This window comes from Mesoplodon bidens, assembly GCF_964165515.1.
Source record: "Mesoplodon bidens genome assembly, chromosome: 8".
Taxonomy (NCBI): Eukaryota; Metazoa; Chordata; class Mammalia; order Artiodactyla; family Ziphiidae; genus Mesoplodon; species Mesoplodon bidens.
This window is the reverse complement of record NC_138165.1, coordinates 92274296-92295402: the sequence shown is the minus strand read 5'-3', so window position 1 is coordinate 92295402 and position 21107 is coordinate 92274296. Positions and strand designations below refer to the sequence as shown.

At 41.9% G+C, this 21107-nt stretch overlaps 1 protein-coding gene across 1 annotated transcript in view; it reads left to right on the top strand.

Moving 5' to 3' along the window:
* Positions 1-1593: 1593 nt before the first annotated feature.
* The window catches only part of MREG (melanoregulin), a 70235-nt gene continuing 50721 nt past the window's right edge, over positions 1594-21107 (top strand). The window contains exon 1 of the mRNA XM_081242452.1: positions 1594-2161. Coding sequence (XP_081098578.1) covers positions 1992-2161 — 170 coding nt within the window. The 5' untranslated portion in view covers positions 1594-1991. The remainder of the gene's footprint in view (positions 2162-21107) is intronic.

Below are 21107 nucleotides of genomic sequence, written 5' to 3'. Positions count from 1 at the left end.
GTCATCTGGGTCATTAGCATGGCCTCCATTTGCCTCTCCCTAAAACAGCCCTTGACACCCAATTTCTTCTCAAGACAGCAACCAATGGATCCTGTGGCCACCTAGGTCGACCACTTCTCTCCCTCTACTCGAAGACCTCCAAAGGTTTGCTCAGCTCACATGGAACAAAATCCAGAGTCCTTGCCATGTCCCCAAAGGTCCCACATTCTGTCATCTATTACTCTTCCTCCTGGCCTATTTCTCTCTAGGGCCCCTGGAATCCCTGCTCTTTCTCAGGCACCCTACTGTTTATTCTCTCTTCTCTGGGGTTTTGCACACGACTTTCACTCTCCCTGAAATGCTCTTCCCCTTGAAATCAGGGCTAGCTTGCTCATCATCTTTAAGTCTTTGCTTAAGTGTCACCATACAGGGAGGTCTTCCCTGATCACCCCATTTAAAACTGAAGCCACCACCCCTCTCCCCAGCACATACACACACACACACACACAACTTCCTGGCACTTCTTATCCCCTTCCCTGCCTTATTTTTCTCCATAGTACATACCACTTTCTAACGCACTCAATAATGTATTGTTTCGTTGGTGGAACTTCCCTACTAGGAGGTTTGCTCCAAGAAAGTATGGATTTTTGTTTCTTTTGTTCATTGCTGTATTCCCAGAGCCTAGAACATGCCTGGCACATAACAGATGTTCAGTAAATATTTGTTGCATAAATAAGATTGACAAAGATGAAAATTCCATAGTATTGGTGGGGATTTAGGGAAACATCCTTTCCTATGTTGCCGGTCAGAGTGTAAATGGGAATTACCTCTTTGGAGGGCAATTTGGCAAGATCCATCAAAACTTAAAAAGGCATCTTACCTATGACCCAGAAAGTCAGCTGCCAAATATTTATTCAAGGGATACACATGTCCAAACACATAGTGAAAGGATATTCACTGCAGCGTTATTTTAATATCAAAAGGCTGGAATGAACTTAAATGTCCGTTCATAAGGATCTGGTTAAAATAACATAAGGGCATCAACTACATAAATGCAGCTACATAAATGCATAAATGCAAAGTACGATAGAGGAAGTTATACATGTAGTGGGTGGAACAGTCTCCATGGTAAACGGAGTGAAACAAGCCAGGGACAGAAATGTGTGGAGTATGCCACTGTTGGGGTAAAAAGGGAGAGGACTATGGGTGCCTATACTTACAAGTGTGCAGAAGCGTAAGTAAATATACACACACACGCACACATAAATAGCTCTGGAAAGTCGGAAAATACTGATGATAGAGGTTGCCTTTTTTGAGGGAATTATTCAAGGACTGGGAGACTTGAAAACGACTAAAAAAAATTAGTTGTGAATATAGTACTTAAAAAAACTCACTTCTGTAATGCATCAACCCTATTCTTTCGCTAACTTTTACTCTTTGTGGGACTGACATGTTAAAAATATGCCCTAACCTCCGCTTTGAAGGCAAGGGTGGGGCTGGGAAGGAGGACCTTTTATTTCCTCGGGGAGTGAAGCCAATAAAACGTATGAATAGATCCAGCCCAACCTCGTGCTTCTTGACTCGAGGGGCTTGCCCCTCCTTCCCCCAGCCCCGTCCCCCACGGTGCCCTCGGATTTTGCCGTCTGGCGGCTGGAGTCCCTGCTTCCTCGTTAGAGGGCAGCAGCGAAGCGTCTCGGGAACGCATGCGCCCCAATTTGCGCCCGGGGAATTAAAGCGAGAGAAGAAAAGCCCCAACAAAACCCGCGCCCTAAACAAAACCCAAGTGGAGGAAAGCGCGCGGCCCTGCAGCCCCGGGGCCGTGAAGGCGCCTCCCGCCTTGCCCGCGTCCCCGGCCGCAGCGTGATGCGCACGGACCGGCCCGCGACGCCCCGGCCGCCACTGTCCCCGCACCTGGACGCCGGTCCGGTGGCCGCGCCGCAGCCGCGCTCGCTCGCCGCCGCCGCCGCGGCTTCCTCGGAGTCGTCCGGCGCCGGCGGGGCACCTCGCTCTCCATGGGGCTGAGGGCCTGGCTGAGGACCGTGTGCTGCTGCTGCTGCCCGTGCAGGTGCCTGGAGGAGCCCGCCGTGCCCGAGAAGGAGCCCCTGGTCAGGTGGGTGCGCGCCCCGGCCGCGATCTGGGGCTCCCTGGCCGCTGCCGGGCGCTGCGGAGTGCGGATACTCGTGTGCTCGTCAGAGCTGGGGACGTGCGCTTGCTTTAAGGTCACACTGAGGCGCAGACTAAGCTCCTGGGTTCCTTACAGGAGATCCTGCTCCTTGGGTTTGTTCCTCGGGTAAAATATTTGCCTGAAAGCACAGATCCTCGGAAGCACCTGAGACCCAAGTGGAAGCCTGTGGAAAACGGCAAGAATTCGGGTGCAGTGCCCCCGCAGAGAAGTAGGGGAGAGAAGTTTGCATAGGGGTCCGATTAAATACAACTGTGACTGCCTATTTCTGTTTCAGTGAAATGGGCAACTGTGAATTTCTGTTTCACCCAGGAAAAAAGTTGGGTACGTTGTCATTCAATTTTATTACTGAAAGAAGACGATCGCAGTGACTGAGTGCAAGGAAATATTTTTCACATTAAAAAAAAGTACATATTTTTCTCAAGGGACAGCTTATTCACTGGGACGTTGATTCATTACAGATTAAGCTATGAAGTGTGTGAGGAGATTTAATGCACATTAGCGATGTGCTAAGTGGCTTGGTGAAGGCACCATCCAGCACAGCTTTGTTCAGGGCTGTGACTGTAAGCAATTATTTTATATCTTGACTCTGATGAAATTAAGATTTCTCTAGGGCATGACTTGGAGGTAGATATGATAGAAACAAAATATTTAAAATGAAATTAGGAAATAGTAGATGAGGCAGAACTCCAGGGTTGGGTAAGCAAATGTGGAAGCCAGTGTTCATTATGAAGTATGCAACTAATGTAATAAAGCTTTCACAATTTTTTTTTTTTTTTTGGCTGTGTTGGGTCTTCAGGGCTTTCTTTAGTTGCCAGTGTTTGTTATGAAGTATGCAACTAATATGATAAAGCTTTCACAACTTTTTTTTTTGGCTGTGTTGGGTCTTCAGGGCTTTCTTTAGTTGCCACGAGGCTGCTCTTCGTTGCGGTGTGCGGGCTTCTCATTGCGGTGGCTTCTCTTGTTGCAGAGCACGGTCTCCAGGCACGCGGGCTCAGTAGTTGTGGCTCATGGGCTCTAGAGCGCAGGCTCAGTAGTTGTGGCACACGGGCTTAGTTGCTCCGCGGCATGTGGGATCTTCCTGGACCAGGGCTCGAACCCGTGTCCCCTGCATTGGCAGGTGGATTCTTAACCACTGCGCCACCAGGGAAGTCCCTCACAACTTTTTTAAAAGCATGATATACCTTTTCTTACTCTATCAAGTCCGAACATTTTACCTTGATTTTTGAGATCTTACATAACCCCTTCCCTCCCGTCCACTATTATTTTCTGGTACATTACACACTGTACACTCCTTGATTTAATCAGACAGGCATCCTTCCTGCTCTAGGAACAATCCAACCTTCTTATTCCCTCCAAGCTTGCTTCAAGTAGTGACCTTTATTCTTTCTGCCCCTTCCTAAATGCTAGTTCTCAAGGTCTCCTCAAGCAGTCTTCTTTGATTTTTTTTGCCCTTATTCATCTTTCTCTCCTATAACATAGGGTTTAGAACTTGCCATCTGCCCCTCACTGTTTAGTGAGCACACATGTATGTAAACATGTCCTGTTTGTGTTCTATGTATAAAGTCATACACACAATACCCAATGTTTTTGTTTGCTCTTGCAGTGGTGTTCCCACTTAGATTATTCGATTGTTGCGGGCAGGGAGAAACCCAGTAATCTACCGCGAGTCTTAAAAGTAGTGGGTAACAATCTGAAATTTCATGCTTGGGTTTTACAGTCAACTTATTCATAGTAACATGAAGTAATATTCATAGTAACATGAAATACAGCTCTCCGCTTGGTCTCATTCTCAGAACCTTGGGTCTTTCCAATATTCTTTCCGGAATTGCTATTTAAGATGATAGTTTTGGTTGTTTTAAAACCTCACCCCTCCCCTGCCTTGGTTTACACTGTAAGTCAGTGAATTTTGCAAGTGAGCTTAAGAAGACAGAGTCAGTTGGGGCAGAATAGCATAGTTCTCATGAATCAGATTGCCTGGGGTTAAGTTCCAACTGGGTGACCTGGCACAAGTTATGAAACTTTTTTTGTGCCTTAATTTCCTCATCTGTAAAATGGGGATGGTAATACCTCAAAGGGATGAAGTGAGAAACAAAATGAGCTAATCCATGTGTGCTCAGTATAGTTCCTGACACATAGTAAACAGTCAATGAAGTTTAGTTATTATTAAGTATCATTGCTATTCTTCTGAGCATGTGCATATGAGTGGACTGGTCTTTTGTGGTTTAGTGTCATTCTGGCATCATTTCAATATAATATTTATATTGAATATAATAATAATATAATATTTATCAATAATAATGGGTGTGTGGAGCAGTGACATGTGTGTGTGTGGGGGTGTGTGTGTGTGTACCTGCATGTTCTTTCCTGCCCAAGTCATTGGAAGGTCTAGTTTGAAAATTTGTTTAAGTGTGACGTTCAGTGCTTTTTAATCCATTCACAAAGCTGTGCAGTCATAACCACTATGTACCTCAGAACATTTTCATCAGTTCAGAGAAGCACTATATCCATTGACAGTCACTTGCTGCCCTCCCCTCCCTGCCCACTCACCCCCACCCCCCAACTCCCCGTAGTCAACCACTAATCTACCTTCTGTTTTTAGAGATTTGACTATTCTGGACATTTTGTACAAATGGAATCATTCATTATGTGGCCTTTTGCATCTGACTTATTTCACTTAACGTAAGGTTTTCAAGTTTCATCCATGTTGTAGGGTGTATCCGCATTTCATTCTTTTTTCATCATTGGATAATATTCCATTGTATGGATATATTACATTTTTATTTATCAATTGACGGACATTTGGGTGGTTTCCACTTTTTGGCTTTTATAAATAATGCTGCTACAAACAGTGGTATACAAGTTTTTGTGTGGACATATGTTTTCTGTTCTCTTGGGTATATACCTAGAAGTGGAATTGCTGGGTCATATAGTAAATTCTACATTTAACTTTTTGAGGAGCTGCCAGGCTGTTTTCCATAGTGGCTGGTTTGGAATCTTGACGTGGTGAAATGATATGGTCAGATGGTCTTAACTTTATTTTTTATTAAGAACTTCATTCTTCATGTCATTTTTTTTTCATTTATAAAAAAGGTTTTGTACAGATATCTCCTCTCCCCAGCTAAATCCTTTATTCTATGGTAAAACAGTGGTGTTCAAGTTTTATTTCATACCCCAAGGTAATAGTGCCTGGAAGGGGTGTGGTCCGAGGGAAGTCGTTTGTCATTTGTGTGCATGATCACCTGTAGTCCTTTTCCAAAATGGACCAGAGACTCTCGTTAGTTCAAGAAAACCAATTTTTAATCTCAGCTCATTTGCCAATCTGACATTGCCACTTGTGTTTTTGACCTTGTTCCTTTTGCTTTTTCCAGAACCTTGTATCTGAAAGAGGATGGCGGTCGCTTGTCTGGTTTGCATCTGTATTTTTCTCTGTCCCACTAGTTCTTTCTTTGCCCTTTCTCTAGAAATATGCTGGGGCCTCCCTTGACTAAGCATTCATCCTGATATTGCCATTTTCTTTAGCTGCCGTCCTTTGCAGCAGGTGCAAATGTCTCTAAAGCATAGTCAGCTGTACCCCTACCTCCTTCTTCACCTCCCACTCATCCTGAGATTTGGCTCCTTCCCCTGCATGATTACATGAAAACTGTTCTTTTGAAAGTTTCAAGAGAAAGAAATCTGCTCTTGTTTTCTTGCTGTACACGAGTACCCCTGTGCTGACCATCCTGGCCTTATTTCTCATTTCCTCTTTCCCTGGCCTCTGATTTCACATTCTCTAGTTTCTGTGCCCGTGATCTGTGTAGTCATTCTGGTTTCCCTTCTGGTGCCTCTGTTAATGGCATAATTGTTAGCTAGACATCTTTTTGTTTTCTCTACTGCTGAAGATTCTACTTGGGTTTTAAGGCCCATTTCAGTTGCCCCCTGTATGATGAAGTCTTAGAAGTTCTCTCCAAGCAGTTATGGTGTCTCTTTTCTTTCTTTTTACCCCTCAGGTCACTTACTGCATTCTGCCTGGTATTATTACACTTATAAGGTGGGTGCTGCAACCCCTGCCAGACTGGAGGTTCTAATCTAGATTGGGGGGGCATGAATCTTTCCTTAGCGTTCACTGTTGTGTTGCACAGTCCCCCACACGGAGTAAGAACTGAATAAATACTTTTGGATTAATAGAAATTATAATAGCCATTAATTTATTAATTTCTTCCTATGTGTAAATTTTAAGAAATGTATTTAAAACAAAATGTTATGAAGAATAACAGCATAAGCACCCACATACCCAGCACCACACACCTTAAGAAAACATTGGGCTTCCCTGGTGGCCCAGTGGTTAAGAATCTGCCTGCCAATGCAGGGGACACGGGTTCGAGCGCTGGTCTGGGAAGATCCCACATGCCGCGGAGCAACTAGGCCCGTGAGCCACAGCTACTGAGCCTGCGCATCTGGAGCCTGTGCTCTGCAACAAGAGAGGCCGCGACAGTGAGAAGCCCGCGCACCGCGATGAAGAGTGGCCCCCGCTCGCCGCAACTAGAGAAAGCCCTCGCACAGAAACGAAGACGCAACACAGCCAAAAATAAATAAATAAATAAATATTAAAAAAATAAAAACATTAACGTAGAGTGGAAGCCCCCCATGTATCCCTTCGTGACTGCACACTCCCCCCACCCCGTTCCCCACATAGGTGAGCTCTAAATTGAATCTGTGTTTGGCCTTCTTAACTTTATATAAATGGTGCGTACTGTATGTAGTTTTTTTTTTTACATACAATCTGTCATTTAATTGTCGCTATGACCAAATGAGACAGGTGTTATTTATCCCCATTTTATAGATAAGGAACTCAGGGCTTAGTATTCAGATAATTAATTCAAAGTCACAACTGATAAGTTGGAGAGCCAGAATTTGAATCCATGTCTGTGTGACTTTAGAGTCCATGCCTTGCACTGCAGAAAATTCAGAAAACTACCGGTGTCCAGCATTAACTGATAATATTTATATATTAGACACTGGTGGATATCACTAGCCTTAGCTCCTGCCCATTGTGGCCCCTTTCTCCTGCCCTTCTTCCATGTCCTTCATTAGTATAATTCTTCTACCTGGTTGTAGGAGCAACCTGGCCCTGAGAGCCAAGCCCAGGGGGAGTTCGGAGACCTGAGTCCTTGTCCCACCTATTAATGGGCTGTGGGATTTGGGGGAACTCTCTTAACTTCCTTGAACCTTAATTTCTTCTTCTGTCCAATGGAGAGATCCAACTTTAAGATACAGCCTTGAAGGGCCGTTCCAGGCTTGATGCAGACTGTCCTCTTTCTGTGGACATGTGTCAGCTGAAATTCTATTTGACATGGAATACAGGGGCAGTGAGGCTGTCTGTAGACGTAGGAAGGAGCCTGAAGGCCCAGGACGTGTGAATCACGACTGTTTGTCAAACTCTTTAGATGCCAAGGTTTGCTTCACCAGCAAATAGGTGAATAGTCATTTCTAATGCCAGGAAGCTTAGAACAAGTCTGAGCCTGGAGAAATGACCCATGGCCTGACATGGGCTTGACACCAGGCTTTGGCCACAAAGAAAGCCAAAGGTTTTCATTCGATCTCAGCTTCACCCCAATTTTAGGACTGAGTCATATAACGTCCATCTTGTCCATCATCTATGTAAGGTTTGAGATTCTGAACGCCATTCTTCCCTGCACTGACTATATTCCTAAAGTAGAGGAAGTAGTGATCAAAATGACAACAAAATATCATTATGCTCTGAGGACAGGCTAATAATGCATATGGATTGTTTTGGAATGTCTAGATTATTGTTTATTTGCCTGTAAAATAGTGAATGACCTTTTGGCTCAAGGTTTCATGTTACTAATTAAAAGAAACATTGGGGTATGTGTTACTAGGTTCTAGGGCTGCTGCAACAAATCACCACAAATTTGGTAGCTTAAAAACAACAGAAGTGTATTCTTTCAGTTCTGGAAGCAAGAAGTCTGAAATCAAGGGATTGGCAGGGCCATGTTGCCCCTGAAGACTCTCAGGAGAATCCTTCCTTACTGATTCTAGCTTTGGGTGGCTCCTGGTGTCCTTGGCTTGTGGCAGCACAACTTCAGTCCTTACCTCCGTCGTCCTCCATGTTTCTGTCCTCCTCTTGGTCTCAAATCTCCTTTTCTTTTCTCTTATAAGGATACCAGCCGTTGGATTTAGGGTCCACCCTAAACCCACGATGATTTCGTATCAAGATGCTTAACTAACTATTGATACATGTAAAGCCTCTATTTCCAAATAAGGTCACATTCATAGGAACTGGGGATTAGGACTGAAAGATGTCTTTTGGGGGGACACTAGTCAACCACTGCAGAGTACTTTTGGGAAAATGTTTGAGCTCAAAGCATTGTGTTTTTTTTTGTTTGTTTGTTTGTTTTGCGGTACGCGGGCCTCTCACTGCCGTGGCCTCTCCCGTTGCGGAGCACAGGCTCCGAACGTGCAGGCTCAGCGGCCATGGCTCACGGGCCCAGCCGCTCCGCGGCATGTGGGATCTTCCCAGACCGGGGCACAAACCCGTGTCCCCTGCATCGGCAGGCGGACTCTCAACCACTGCGCCACTGGGGAAGCCCAAAGCATTGAATTTTACTTCACTTTTATAGCAGGGCTTTCTTCCATCAGTGATGAAAGCATTCTCTTGCCTTGTAAAAATCCACACCTAAGCATGAGCTGTGCCCCTTGAATTTATGTGATTCTGGAGGCGCAGCTGCAGTCACCTTTAAGCAGAGAGATGCCCAAATCCTCTGTCCATGAGAAAGTCTGTCACCAGATGACATCCAATATGGACATCAGAGGCCTGGAGAAGTCTAAAATGGAAAGAAGTGCAGTGTCAATGACACTCGCTAAAGCATCTTCCATGAGGCTTACTTGGAACTTTTCAGGGAAGTATAATTCTTACTCTCTGATTTATTGGCTATTAATAACTGATAAGCATCACATGTCCAGTTGTTCAAAAGCAGAAGGAGAAAGGGAAAGAATGAGCAAACCATGGCTGAGTTTTTATTCGTGGCTCTCTCTTCAGCTGCCTAAGTGAACCTAACAATCTTCCAAATCTGTTTTGCTCCCTGCTCTTCTCAATGCCCACCTGCAGCTTCCATTCCTAATAACAGAATTTATGCACACATTTGTGGGCAGTGAATGGAGAACGGATGTCAGTGTTTTATTTTTCTACAGTGCCTGGAATTCCCATTAGGGGAAAAGAAAATAAAACCTCAGTTTGCTCTTGATGGTTGTTTTATGCCCATAAAGAGGGGCTGTTCAGAGGAGGAACTAATCGGGGCCTGTGAGTGTCGGCAACAGAATTGAATTTTCCTGATGATAAAGAAATGGTTCAGTCGGGACTTCCTTGGCAGTCCACTGGTTAAGACTCTGCGCTTCCACTGCAGGGGGCGCGGGTTCGATCCCTAGACCCCTGGTCTGGAAACTAAGATCCCACATGCCTTGCAGTGCAGCCAAGAAAAAAAAAAAAAGAAATGGTTCCGCGTGAGTCATACTGCTCCAGCATGTCGAAGAGGGCGATAGATTGAAGTCGTGATGTGCGCCTTCCCGTCAAGCTCTGCTGATCCTTTTTTTTTTTAACATCTTTATTGGAGTATAATTGCTTTACATTGTTGTGTTAGTTGCTGCTGTATAACAAAGTGAATCAGCTATTTGTATACATATATCCCCATATCCCCTCCCTCTTGCATCTCCCTCCCACCTTCCCTATCCCACCCCTCTAGGTGGTCACAAAACACCAAGCAGATCTCCTTGTGCTATGTGGCTGCTTCCCACTAACTATCTATTTTACATTTAGTAGTGTATATAAGTCCATGCCACTCTCTCACCTCGTCCCAGCTTACCCTTCCCCCTCCCTGTGCCCTCAAGTCCATTCTCTATGTCTGCATCTTTATTCCTGTCCTGCCCCTAGGTTCTTCAGAACCTTTTTTTTCCCTAGATTCCATATATATGTGTTAGCATACAGTATTTGTTTTTCTCTTTCTGACTTACTTCCCTCTGTATGACAGACTCTAGGTCCATCGACCTCACTACAAATAACTCAATTTCGTTTCTTTTTATGGCCGAGTAATATTCCATTGTATATATGTGCCACATCACCTTTATCCATTCATCTGTCAGTGGACACTTAGGTTGCTTCCGTGTCCTGGCTATTGTAAATAGTGCTGCAATGAACATTGTGGTACATGACTCATTTTGAGTTATGGTTTTCTCAGGGTATATGCCTAGTAGTGGGATTGCTGGGTCATATGGTAATTCTATTTTTAGTTTTTTAAGGAACCTCCATACTGTTCTCCATAGTGGCTGTATCAATTTACATTCCCACCAACAGTGCAAGAGGGTTCCCTTTTCTCCACACCCTCTCCAGCAATGACTGTAGATTTTTTGATGATGGCCATTCTGACCGGTATGAGGTGATACCTCATTGTAGTTGTGATTTTCATTTCTCTGATGATTAGTGATGCTGAGCATCCTTTCATGTGTTTATTGGCAATCTGTTTATCTTCTTTGGAGAAATGTCTATTTAGGTCTTCTGCCCATTTTTGGATTGGGTTTTTTTTTTGATATTGAACTGCATGAGCTGCTTGTATATTTTGGATATTAATCCTTTGTCAGTTGCTTCATTTGCAAATATTTTCTCCCATTCTGAGGGTTGTCTTTTCATCTTGTTTATGGTCTCCTTTGCTGTGCAAAAGCTTTACAGTTTCATTAGGTCCCACTTGTTTATTTTTGTTTATATTTCCATTTCTCTAGGAGGTGGGTCAAAAAGGACCTTGCTGTGATTTATGTCATAGAGTGTTCTGCCTATGTTTTCCTCTAAGAGTTTTATAGTGTCTGGTCTTATATTTAGGTCTCGAATCCATTTTGAGTTTATTTTTGTGTATGGTGTTAGGGAGTGTTCTAACTTCATTCTTTTACATGTAGGTGTCCAGTTTTCCCAGCACCACTTATTGAAGAGGCTGTCTTTTCTCCATTGTATATTCTTTCCTCCTTTATCAAAAATAATGTGACCATATGTGTGTGTGTTTATCTCTGGGCTTTCTATCCTGTTCCATTCATCTATATTTCTGTTTTTGTGCCAGTACCATACTGTCTTGATTACTGTAGCTTTGTAGTATAGTCTGAAGTCAGTGAGCCTGATTCCTCAGGCTCTGTTTTTCTTTCTCAAGATTGCTTTGGCTATTTGGGGTCTTTTGTGTTTCCATAGAAATTGTGAAATTTTTTGTTCTAGTTCTGTGAAAAATGCCATTAGTACTTTGATAGGGATTGCACTGAATCTGTAGATTGCTTTGTGTAGTGTAGTCATTTTCACAATGTTGTTTCTTCCTATCCAAGAACATGGTATTTCTCTCCATCTGTTTGTATCATCTTTAATTTCTTTCATTAGTGTCTCATAGTTTTCTGCATACAGGTCTTTTGTCTCCTTAGGTTGGTTTATTCCTAGGTATTTTATTCTTTTTGTTGCAAAAATGGTAAATGGGAGTGTTTACTTAATTTTTCTTTCAGATTTTTCATCATTAGTGTATAGGAATGCAAGAGATTTCTGTGCATTAATTTTGCATCCTACTACTTTACCAAATTCATTGATTAGCTCCAGTAGTTTTCTGGTAGCATCTTTAGGATTCTTTATGTATAGTAACATGTCATCTGCAAACAATGACCATTTTACTTTTCTGATTTGGATTCCTTTTATTTCTTTTTCGTCTCTGAGTGCTGTGGCTAAAACTTCCAAAACTATGTTGAATAATAGTGGTGAGAGTGGGCAACCTTTTCTTGTTCCTGATCTTAGTGGAAATAGTTTCAGTTTTTCACCATTGAGAACGATGTTAGCTGTGGGTTTGTCATATATGGCCTTTATTATGTTGAGGTAAGCTGCCTCTATGCTTACTTTCTGGAGAGTTCTTATCATAAATGAGTGTTGAATTTTGTCAAAAGCTTTTTCTGCATCTATTGAGATGATCATATGGGTTTTATCCTTCTATTTCTTAATATGGTGTATCACACTGATTTATTTGCATATACTGAAGAATCCTTGCATTCCTGGGATAAACCCCACTTGATCATGGTGTATGATCCTTTTAATATGCTGTTGGATTCTGTTTGCTAGTATTTTGCTGAGGATTTTTGCATCTTCGTTCATCAGTGATACTGGTCTGTAGTTTTTTTTTTTGTGACATCTTTGTCTGGTTTTGGTATCAGGGTGATGGTGGCCTCATAGAATGAGTTTGGGAGTGTTTCTCCTTCTGCTGTATTTTGGAAGAGTTTGAGAAGGATAGGTGTTACCTCTTCTCTAAATGTTTGATAGAATTCGCCTGTGAAGCCATCTGGTCCTGGACTTTTGTTTGTTGGAAGATTTTTAATCACAGTATCCATTTCAGTGCTTGTGGTTAGTCTGTTTATATTTTCTATTTCTTCCTGGTTCAGTCTTGGAAGGTTGTGCTTTTCTAAGAATTTGTCCATTTTTTCCAGGTTGTCCATTTTATTGGCATATAGTTGCTTGTAGTAATCCCTCATGATCCTTTATATTTCTGCAGTGTCAGTTGTTACTTCTCTTTCTTTTTTTTTAATTAGTTTCTGCTTTATAACAAAGTGAATCAGTCATACATATACATCTGTTCCCACATCCCTTCCCTCATGCATCTCCCTCCCTCCCACCCTCCCCATCCCACCCTTCCAGGCGGTCACAAAGCACCGAGCTGATCTCCCTGTGCTCTGTGGCTGCTTCCCACTATCTATCTACCTTACGTTTGGTAGTGTATATATGTCCATGCCTCTCTTTCGCTTTGTCACAGCTTACCCTTCCCCTTCCCCATATCCTCAAGTCCATTCTCAGGTAGGTCTGTGTCTTTATTCCCGTTTTACCCCTAGGTTCTTCATGACATTTTTTTTTAATTCAATATATATGTGTTAGCATACGGTATTTGTCTTTCTCTTTCTGACTTACTTCACTCTGTATGACAGACTCTAGGTCTATCCACCTCATTACAAATAGCTCAGTTTCGTTTCTTTTTACGGCTGAGTAATATTCCATTGTATATATGTGCCACATCTTCTTTATCCATTCATCTGATGATGGACACTTAGGTTGTTTCCAGCTCCGGGCTATTGTGAATAGAGCTGCAATGAACATTTTGGTACATGTCTCTTTTTGAATTACGGTTTTCTCAGGGTATATGCCTAGTAGTGGGATTGCTGGGTCATATGGTAGTTCTATTTTTAGTTTTTTAAGGAACCTCCATACTGTTCTCCATAGTGGCTGTACCAATTCACATTCCCACCAGCAGTGCAAGAGGGTTCCCTTTTCTCCACACCCTCTCCAGCATTTATTGTTTCTAGATTTTTTGATGATGGCCATTCTGACTGGTGTGAGATGATATCTCATTGTAGTTTTGATTTGCATTTCTCTAATGATTAATGATGTTGAGCATTCTTTCATGTGTTTGTTGGCAGTCTGTATATCTTCTTTGGAGAAATGCCTATTTAAGTCTTCTGCCCATTTTTGGATTGGGTTGTTTGTTTTTTTGTTATTGAGCTGCATGAGCTGCTTCTAAATTTTGGAGGTTAATCCTTTGTCAGTTGCTTCATTTGCAAATATTTTCTCCCATTCTGAGGGTTGTCTTTTGGTCTTGTTTATGGTTTCCTTTGCTGTGCAAAAGCTTTGAAGTTTCATTAGGTCCCATTTGTTTATCTTTGTTTTTATTTCCATTTCTCTAGGAGGTGGGTCCAAAAGGATCTTGCTGTGATTTATGTCATAGAGTGTTCTGCCTATGTTTTCCTCTAAGAGTTTGATAGTTTCTGGCCTTACATTTAGGTCTTTAATCCATTTTGAGCTTATTTTTGTGTATGGTGTTAGGGAATGATCTAATCTCAAACTTTTACATGTCCCTGTCCAGTTTTCCCAGCACCACTTATTGAAGAGGCTGTCCTTTCTCCACTGTACATTCCTGCCTCCTTTATCAAAGATAAGTTGGCCAGGGGCTTCCCTGGTGGCGCAGTGGTTGAGAGTCCGCCTGCCGATGCAGGGGACGCGGGTTCGTGCCCCGGTCCGGGAGGATCCCACATGCCGCGGAGCGGCTGGGCCCGTGAGCCATGGCCGCTGAGCCTGTGCGTCCGGAGCCTGCGCTCCCCAAGGGGAGAGGCCACAACAGTGAGAGGCCCGCGTAACGCAAAAAAAAAAAAAAAAAAAAAAGATAAGTTGGCCATATGTGCGTGGGTTTATCTCTGGGCTTTCTATCCTGATCCACTGATCTATCTTTCTGTTTTTATGCCAGTACCACACTGTCTTAATTACTGTAGCTTTGTAGTACAGTCTGAAGTCAGGGAGCCTGATTCCTCCAGCTCCGTTTTTCGTTCTCAAGATTGCTTTGGCTATTCGGGGTCTTTTGTTTTTCCAAACAAATTTTGAAATTTTTTGTTCTAGTTCTGTGAAAAATGCCAGTGGTAGTTTGGTAGGGATTGCATTGAATCTGTAGATTGCTTTGGGTAGTAGAGTCATTTTCACAATATTGATTCTTCCAATCCAGGAGCATGGTATATCTCTCCATCTATTTGTATCATCTTTAATTTCTTTCATCAGTGTCTTATAATTTTCTGCATACAGGTCTTTTGTCTCCTTAGGTAGGTTTATTCCTAGATATTTTATTCTTTTTGTTGCGATGGTAAATGGGAGTGTTTTCTTGATTTCATTTTCAGATTTTTCATCATTAGTGTACAGGAATGCCAGAGATTTCTGTACATTAATTTTGTATCCTGCTACTTTGCCAAATTCATTGATTAGCTCTAGTAGTTTTTCGGTAGCATCTCTAGGATTCTCTATGTATAGTATCATGTCATCTGCAAACAGTGACAGCTTTACTTCTTCTTTTCCAATTTGGATTCCTTTTATTTCCTTTTCTTCTCTGATTGCTGTGGCTAAAACTTCCAAAACTATGTTGAATAAGAGTGGTGAGAGTGGGCAGCCTTGTCTTGTTCCTGATCTTAGTGGAAATGGTTTCAGTTTTTCACCATTGAGGACAATGTTGGCTGTGGGTTTGTCATATATGGCCTTTATTATGTTGAGGAAAGTTCCCTCTATGCCTACTTTCTGCAGGGTTTTTATCATACATGGGTGTTGCATTTTGTCGAAAGCTTTCTCTGCATCTATTGAGATGATCATATGGTTTTTCTCCTTCAACTTGTTAATATGGTGTATCACGTTGATTGATTTGCGTATATTGAAGAATCCCTGCATTCCTGGAATAAACCCCACTTGATCATGGTGTATGATCCTTTTAATGTGCTGTTGGATACTGTTTGCTAGTATTTGATTGAGGATTTTTGCATCTATGTTCATCAGTGATATTGGCCTGTAGTTTTCTTTCTTTGTGACATCCTTGCCTGGTTTTGGTATCAAGGTGATGGTGGCCTCATAGAATGAGTTTGGGAGTGTTCCTTTTTCTGATATTGTTTGGAAGAGTTTGAGAAGGATGGGTGTTAGCTCTTCTCTAAATGTTTGATAGAATTCGCCTGTGAAGCCATCTGGTCCTGGACTTTTGTTTGTTGGAAGATTTTTAATCACAGTTTCCATTTCAGTGCTTGTGGTTAGTCTGTTTATATTTTCTATTTCTTCCTGGTTCAGTCTTGGAAGGTTGTGCTTTTCTAAGAATTTGTCCATTTTTTCCAGGTTGTCCATTTTATTGGCATATAGTTGCTTGTAGTAATCTCTCATGATCCTTTATATTTCTGCAGTGTCAGTTGTTACTTCTCTTTCATTTCTAATTCTATTGATTTGATCTGATCTTTATAATTTCTTTCTTTTTGCTTACTTTGGGGTTTTTTTGTTCTTCTTTCTCTGAGTGCTTTAGGTGTAAGTTTAGGTTGTTTATTTGAGATGTTTCTTGTTTCTTGAGGTAGGATTGTATTGCTGTAAACTTCCCTCTTAGAACTTCTTTTTCTGCATCTCATAGGTTTTGCACCATCGTCTTTTCATTGTCATTTGTTTCTAGGTATTTTTTGATTTCCTCAGTGATCTCTTGGTTATTTAGTAGTGTATTGTTTAGCCTCCATGTGTTTGTATTTTCTACAGTTTATTTCCTGTAATTGATATCTAGTCTCATAGCGTTGTGGTCGGAAAAGATACTTGATTCGATTTCAGTTTTCTTAAATTTCCTTATTTATTTTCATTTTGGTTGATCTGTCCATTGGTGAAAGTGGGGTGTTAAAGTCCCCTAATATTGTTGTGTTACTCTTGATTTCCCCTTTTATGGCTGTTAGCATTTTCCTTATGTATTGAGGTGCTCCTATGTTGGGTACATAAATATTTACAATTGTTATATCTTCCTCTTGCATTGATCCCTTGATCATAATGTAGTGTCCTTCTTTGTCTCTTGTAATAGTCTTTATTTTAAAGTCTATTTGTCTGATATGAGAATTGCTACTTCAGTTTTCTTCTGATTCCCATTTCCATAGAATATCTTTTTCCATCCCCTCACTTTCAGTCTGTATATGTCCCTAGGTCTGAATTGGGTCTCTTGTAGACAGCATATGTCCAGGTCTTGTTTTTGTATCCATTCAGCCAGTCTGTTTTTTTTTTTTTGGTTGGAGCATTTAATCCATTTACATTTAAAGTAATTATCAATATGTATGTTTCTATTACCATGTTCTTAATTGTTTTGGGTTTTTTTTTGTAGGTCTTTTCCTTTTCTTGTCTTTCCTGCCTAGAGAAGTTCCTTTAGCATTTGTTTTAAAGCTGGTTTGGTTATGCTGAATTCTCTTAGCTTTTGCTTGTCTGTAAAGGTTTTAATTTCTCCATCAAATCTGAATGAGATCCTTGCTGGGTAGAGTAATCTTGGTTGTAGGTTTTTCCCTCTTATCACTTTAAATAGGTCCTGCCACTCCCTTCTGGCTTGCAGAGTTTGTGCTGAAAGATCAGCTCTTAACCTTATGGGGATTCCCTTGTATGTTATTTGTCGCTTTTCCTTTGTTGCTTTTAATAGTTTTTCTTTGTATTTAATTTTTGATAGTTTGATTAACGTGTGTCTTGGCATGTTTCTTCTTGGATTTATCCTGTATGGGACTCTCTGCTCTTCCTGGACTTGATCGACTATTTCCTTTCCCATATTAGGGAAGTTTTCAACTATAATCTCTTCAAATATTTTGTCAGAGCTTTTCTATTTCTCTTCTGCTTCTGGGACCCCTGTAATTCGAATGTTGGTGCATTTAATGTTGTCCCAGAGGTCTCTGAGACTGTCCTCAATTCTTTTCATTTCTTTTTCTTTATTCTGCTCTGCAGTAGTTATTTCCACTATTTTATCTTCCAGGTCACTTATCCGTTCTTCTGCCTCAGTTATTCTGCTATTGATTCCTTCTAGAGAATTTTAAATTTCATTTATTATGTTGATCATCATTGTTCGTTTGCTCTTTAGTTTTTCTAAGTCCTTGTTAAATGTTTCTTGTATTTTCTCCATCCTATTTCCAAGATTTGGGATCATCTTTACTATCATTACTCTGAATTCTTTTTCAGGTAGACTGCCTATTTCCTCTTCATTTGTTTGGTCTGGTGGATTTTTACCTTGCTCCTTCATCTGATGCGTATATCTCTGTCTTCTCATTTTGCTTAACTTACTGTGTTTGGGGTCTCCTTTTCTCAGGCTGCAGGTTCATAGGTCCCGTTGTTTTTGGTGTCTGCCCACAGTGGGTAAGGTTGGTTCAGTGGCTTGTGTAGGCTTCCTGGTGGAGGGGGCTGGTGCCTGTGTTCTGGTGGATGAGGCTGGATCTTCTCTTTGTGGTGGGCAGGACTGTGTCTGGTGGTGTGTTTTGGGTTGTCTGTGAACTTGGTATGATTTTAGGCAGCCTCTCTGCTAATGGGTGAAGTTGTGTTCCTGTCTTGCTAGTTGTTTTGCATGGGGTGTCCAGCACTGGAACTTGCTGGTCATTGAGTGGACCTGTGTCTTAGCATTGAGATGGAGATTTCTGGGAGAGCTCTTGCTGATTGATATTACATTGGGCCAGGAGGTCTCTGGTCCAATGTCTGAACTCAGCTCTCCCACTCAGAGACTGAGACCTGACACCCGGCCAGAGCACCAAGACCCTTATTAGCTGAAATGCCAAGCAGCATGCCTTTATGGAAAAGTCTCTGCTGATCCTTTATAGGTTGTCTGTAGCACTTAGGTCATACCAGTCATTGTCATAAGTGCTTTATATCTATTAATTAAATCCTCGCCATAACCCTATGAGGTATGGTCAGTTCTTGTGAGTCATAGTAGTTACATTCTATGGTCACTGCGAATACTGAAATAAAGAATCATGGCTCCACGGGGAAAATCCAGGGTTAGGTCCCTGAGAGCTAATTCATCAACTGGTCAGTATATAACCTTGTTTTATTGTGTTTCTGCTTAAAGACACCTTATTAAATATATATTGTTCATTCATTAACACTGAACTGACAGCCAATAGCTCTATAATTCATGCCTCAATGAAGCTTATCTAACACATGATTTTTAGCACTTCAGCACTATGCTTGGGAGCTAAACAGCGAAATCACCAACAAAAAGCACAAAAATGCAAAAAAATGTGTCACTAATAGACCACAAAAAGGACACTTGTTCCCAGTACAAGAGTGGAAACATGAGAACTTGTGCCTCGGATACTGCAAAAGCACCATGAGTATTGATTTGGGGATCACAGATACATTTTAGTGAGTGGGCCAGTTTGCAAATATGGAATCTGGGAATAGTGAGGCTGTGTTGTAATTACATCTGTAATCCCTACTTGATAGCAGAAGAAACTGAGGCCCAAGAACTTCAGTAGCTTGCTCAGGGGCACTCATGGCCAAGCTGGAATTCAAGTCCTGTTCTACTTGAGTTCCATAGAAAGAGTAGAGCCCTCCTAGGGTGCAGGAAGGCGTGTATCTAGCTGCTTATGTGGTGTGTTCTAGACATGGTGTTTGAAGTTTGAGACCTGCCCTGAATTGTTATAGCTTGGGGTCCAGAGACACTGGCTTATTTTTCTCTCTTAAGGCTGTGAAGCCAGGGGCCAGTGGGAAAGAAGGGTGGTGGCTTGAAGACATTTAAGAGGTCATCACCACCAATTCTAGGACAGTAATCTTTCACATGTCTAGAATCTTTCATTTCACCATGTGGACTCACATGACCTCCAAGCTGATCAAATTGTCTTCTACCTTTGGAAGGCTTTAAAAAATGTTGACTAATGTGCTAGTGTCAGTGGGATCTCTCATACTGGGGCCCAGATGGCCTGACTCTTTTCCCGTAATCTGCTGCTGGGTTACCTGAGCTGATGCAACTAACTCACCCAGGTCTTTCTGCACTGCCCGCAGTTACAAGGCCCGTAGCCCTGGGCCAGGCAGTGACTCTTAAGAAGTGACTGCAGAGGCACCAAGGATTCCTGTTGCAGGAAGGTGCACCTGGCTGGAAGAATCCACTCCAAGAGTTGTACTTTAACTTTCTTGAAAGACAGAGGAGAGAGGGGGGAGGGCCCTGCATGCTGTTCCCAGAAACTGGGCCTCAGGTCAAGAAGTAGGAGGTACATGCTTTACCAAGAAGTCAGCTGCTCAGAATTCATCTGAGGATGACTTTTAAAGATTTGCTTCCCAGGCAACCCCCAGCATCCTTCTTCCCTTTTTGTGAGTTGTGTTGTGTTAGTCAGTCTTGGTGACATTGGAAGTTCCTGAGAAGATATTTCTTTCTCGTACATATCCTTTGATCTAGGTTTCCTGGAACTTTTTATTCTCTAGATATCTTGAAGTGATCTTGCCACTACACCTTTGTTTAAAAAGTGAATTCTGCTTAAATGTTGGGTAAAATAGCTTGTTATGTTGGCAGTGGAAGTCCTTTTCAGTCTGGTTAATACATGTTTGTTTTGTGACAATAATATGCTGTGCACTCTATTCTTTGGTGTCTTTTTTAGGAAATAATTTTGGTGAGACAGTATGTATCTAAAGAACCCCTGTACTCCCTGGAAAGGAATAAGAGTTTACTGAATTGTCTCTCACTTATTTTTTTTTCCTTAACTTTTAAAGTTTTGTGTTTGTATATCAGAGACTGAAAACATACAAACATATGTACAGTGTAAAGAACAACTATAAAGTGGATATTCCTGTAACCACTGCCCAAGGCAAGAGATAGCTATCGGCAGCCCCACATCTCTCACCCCTGATTGTATCTAGACTTTTGTGATAGTCATCTCCTTGCTTTTCTTTATAGCTTTACCACCTATGTATGCACCTTAAAAATGTTCTTTAGTTTTGCCTGCTTTTAAACTTTACATACATAGGATCAAACTGTGTATGTTCTCGCCATCCAAGTTGGTGCATGTAGTTGGTGGTTCTCACTGCTTTATAGTATATTTCCTTTGGTTCACCCATTCTTCTGTTGGTGGACTTTTGGGTGGTTTCCAGTTTGGGACTATTATGCATGGTTTCGATTTTAGAGTCAGCACGTAAGGGGAAATTGTTCATCCTTTAGCCATACTGGCCTTCTCCTGGGTCCTCAAATACACCAAGCATGTGCTGTCTCAGAGTCCTCCCTGCCTGGAATGTTCTTTCTCCACTTACCTGTCTGGGAAACTCCCTCACTTGATTCAGGTCTCTGCTCAAAGTCATTTTATCAGAAAATTCTTCCCTGACCATCCTCTTTAAAACAGTACTCTTTGCCCTCTCTCTGTCCCTTAGCCACTGTGTATTCCTTCAGAGCCCTGATCACCACCAGACGTAAACATATGTGCTTACTGTCTGCTTCCTCTGGAAGACTCTTAAGCCCCACCTTCATGAATTTAAGCAGCTCAGACATGTTAAGAACTTGTCTGGAGAGTGGATTCCAGCCTCATTTCTACCATTCAGAGCCCTGTGAAGTTGGGAAATTGCAGTTCATTCATCAGCAAATTGAGCATCTACTAAGCGCCAGGTCCTATTCTAAGTACTCCAGATACATCACTG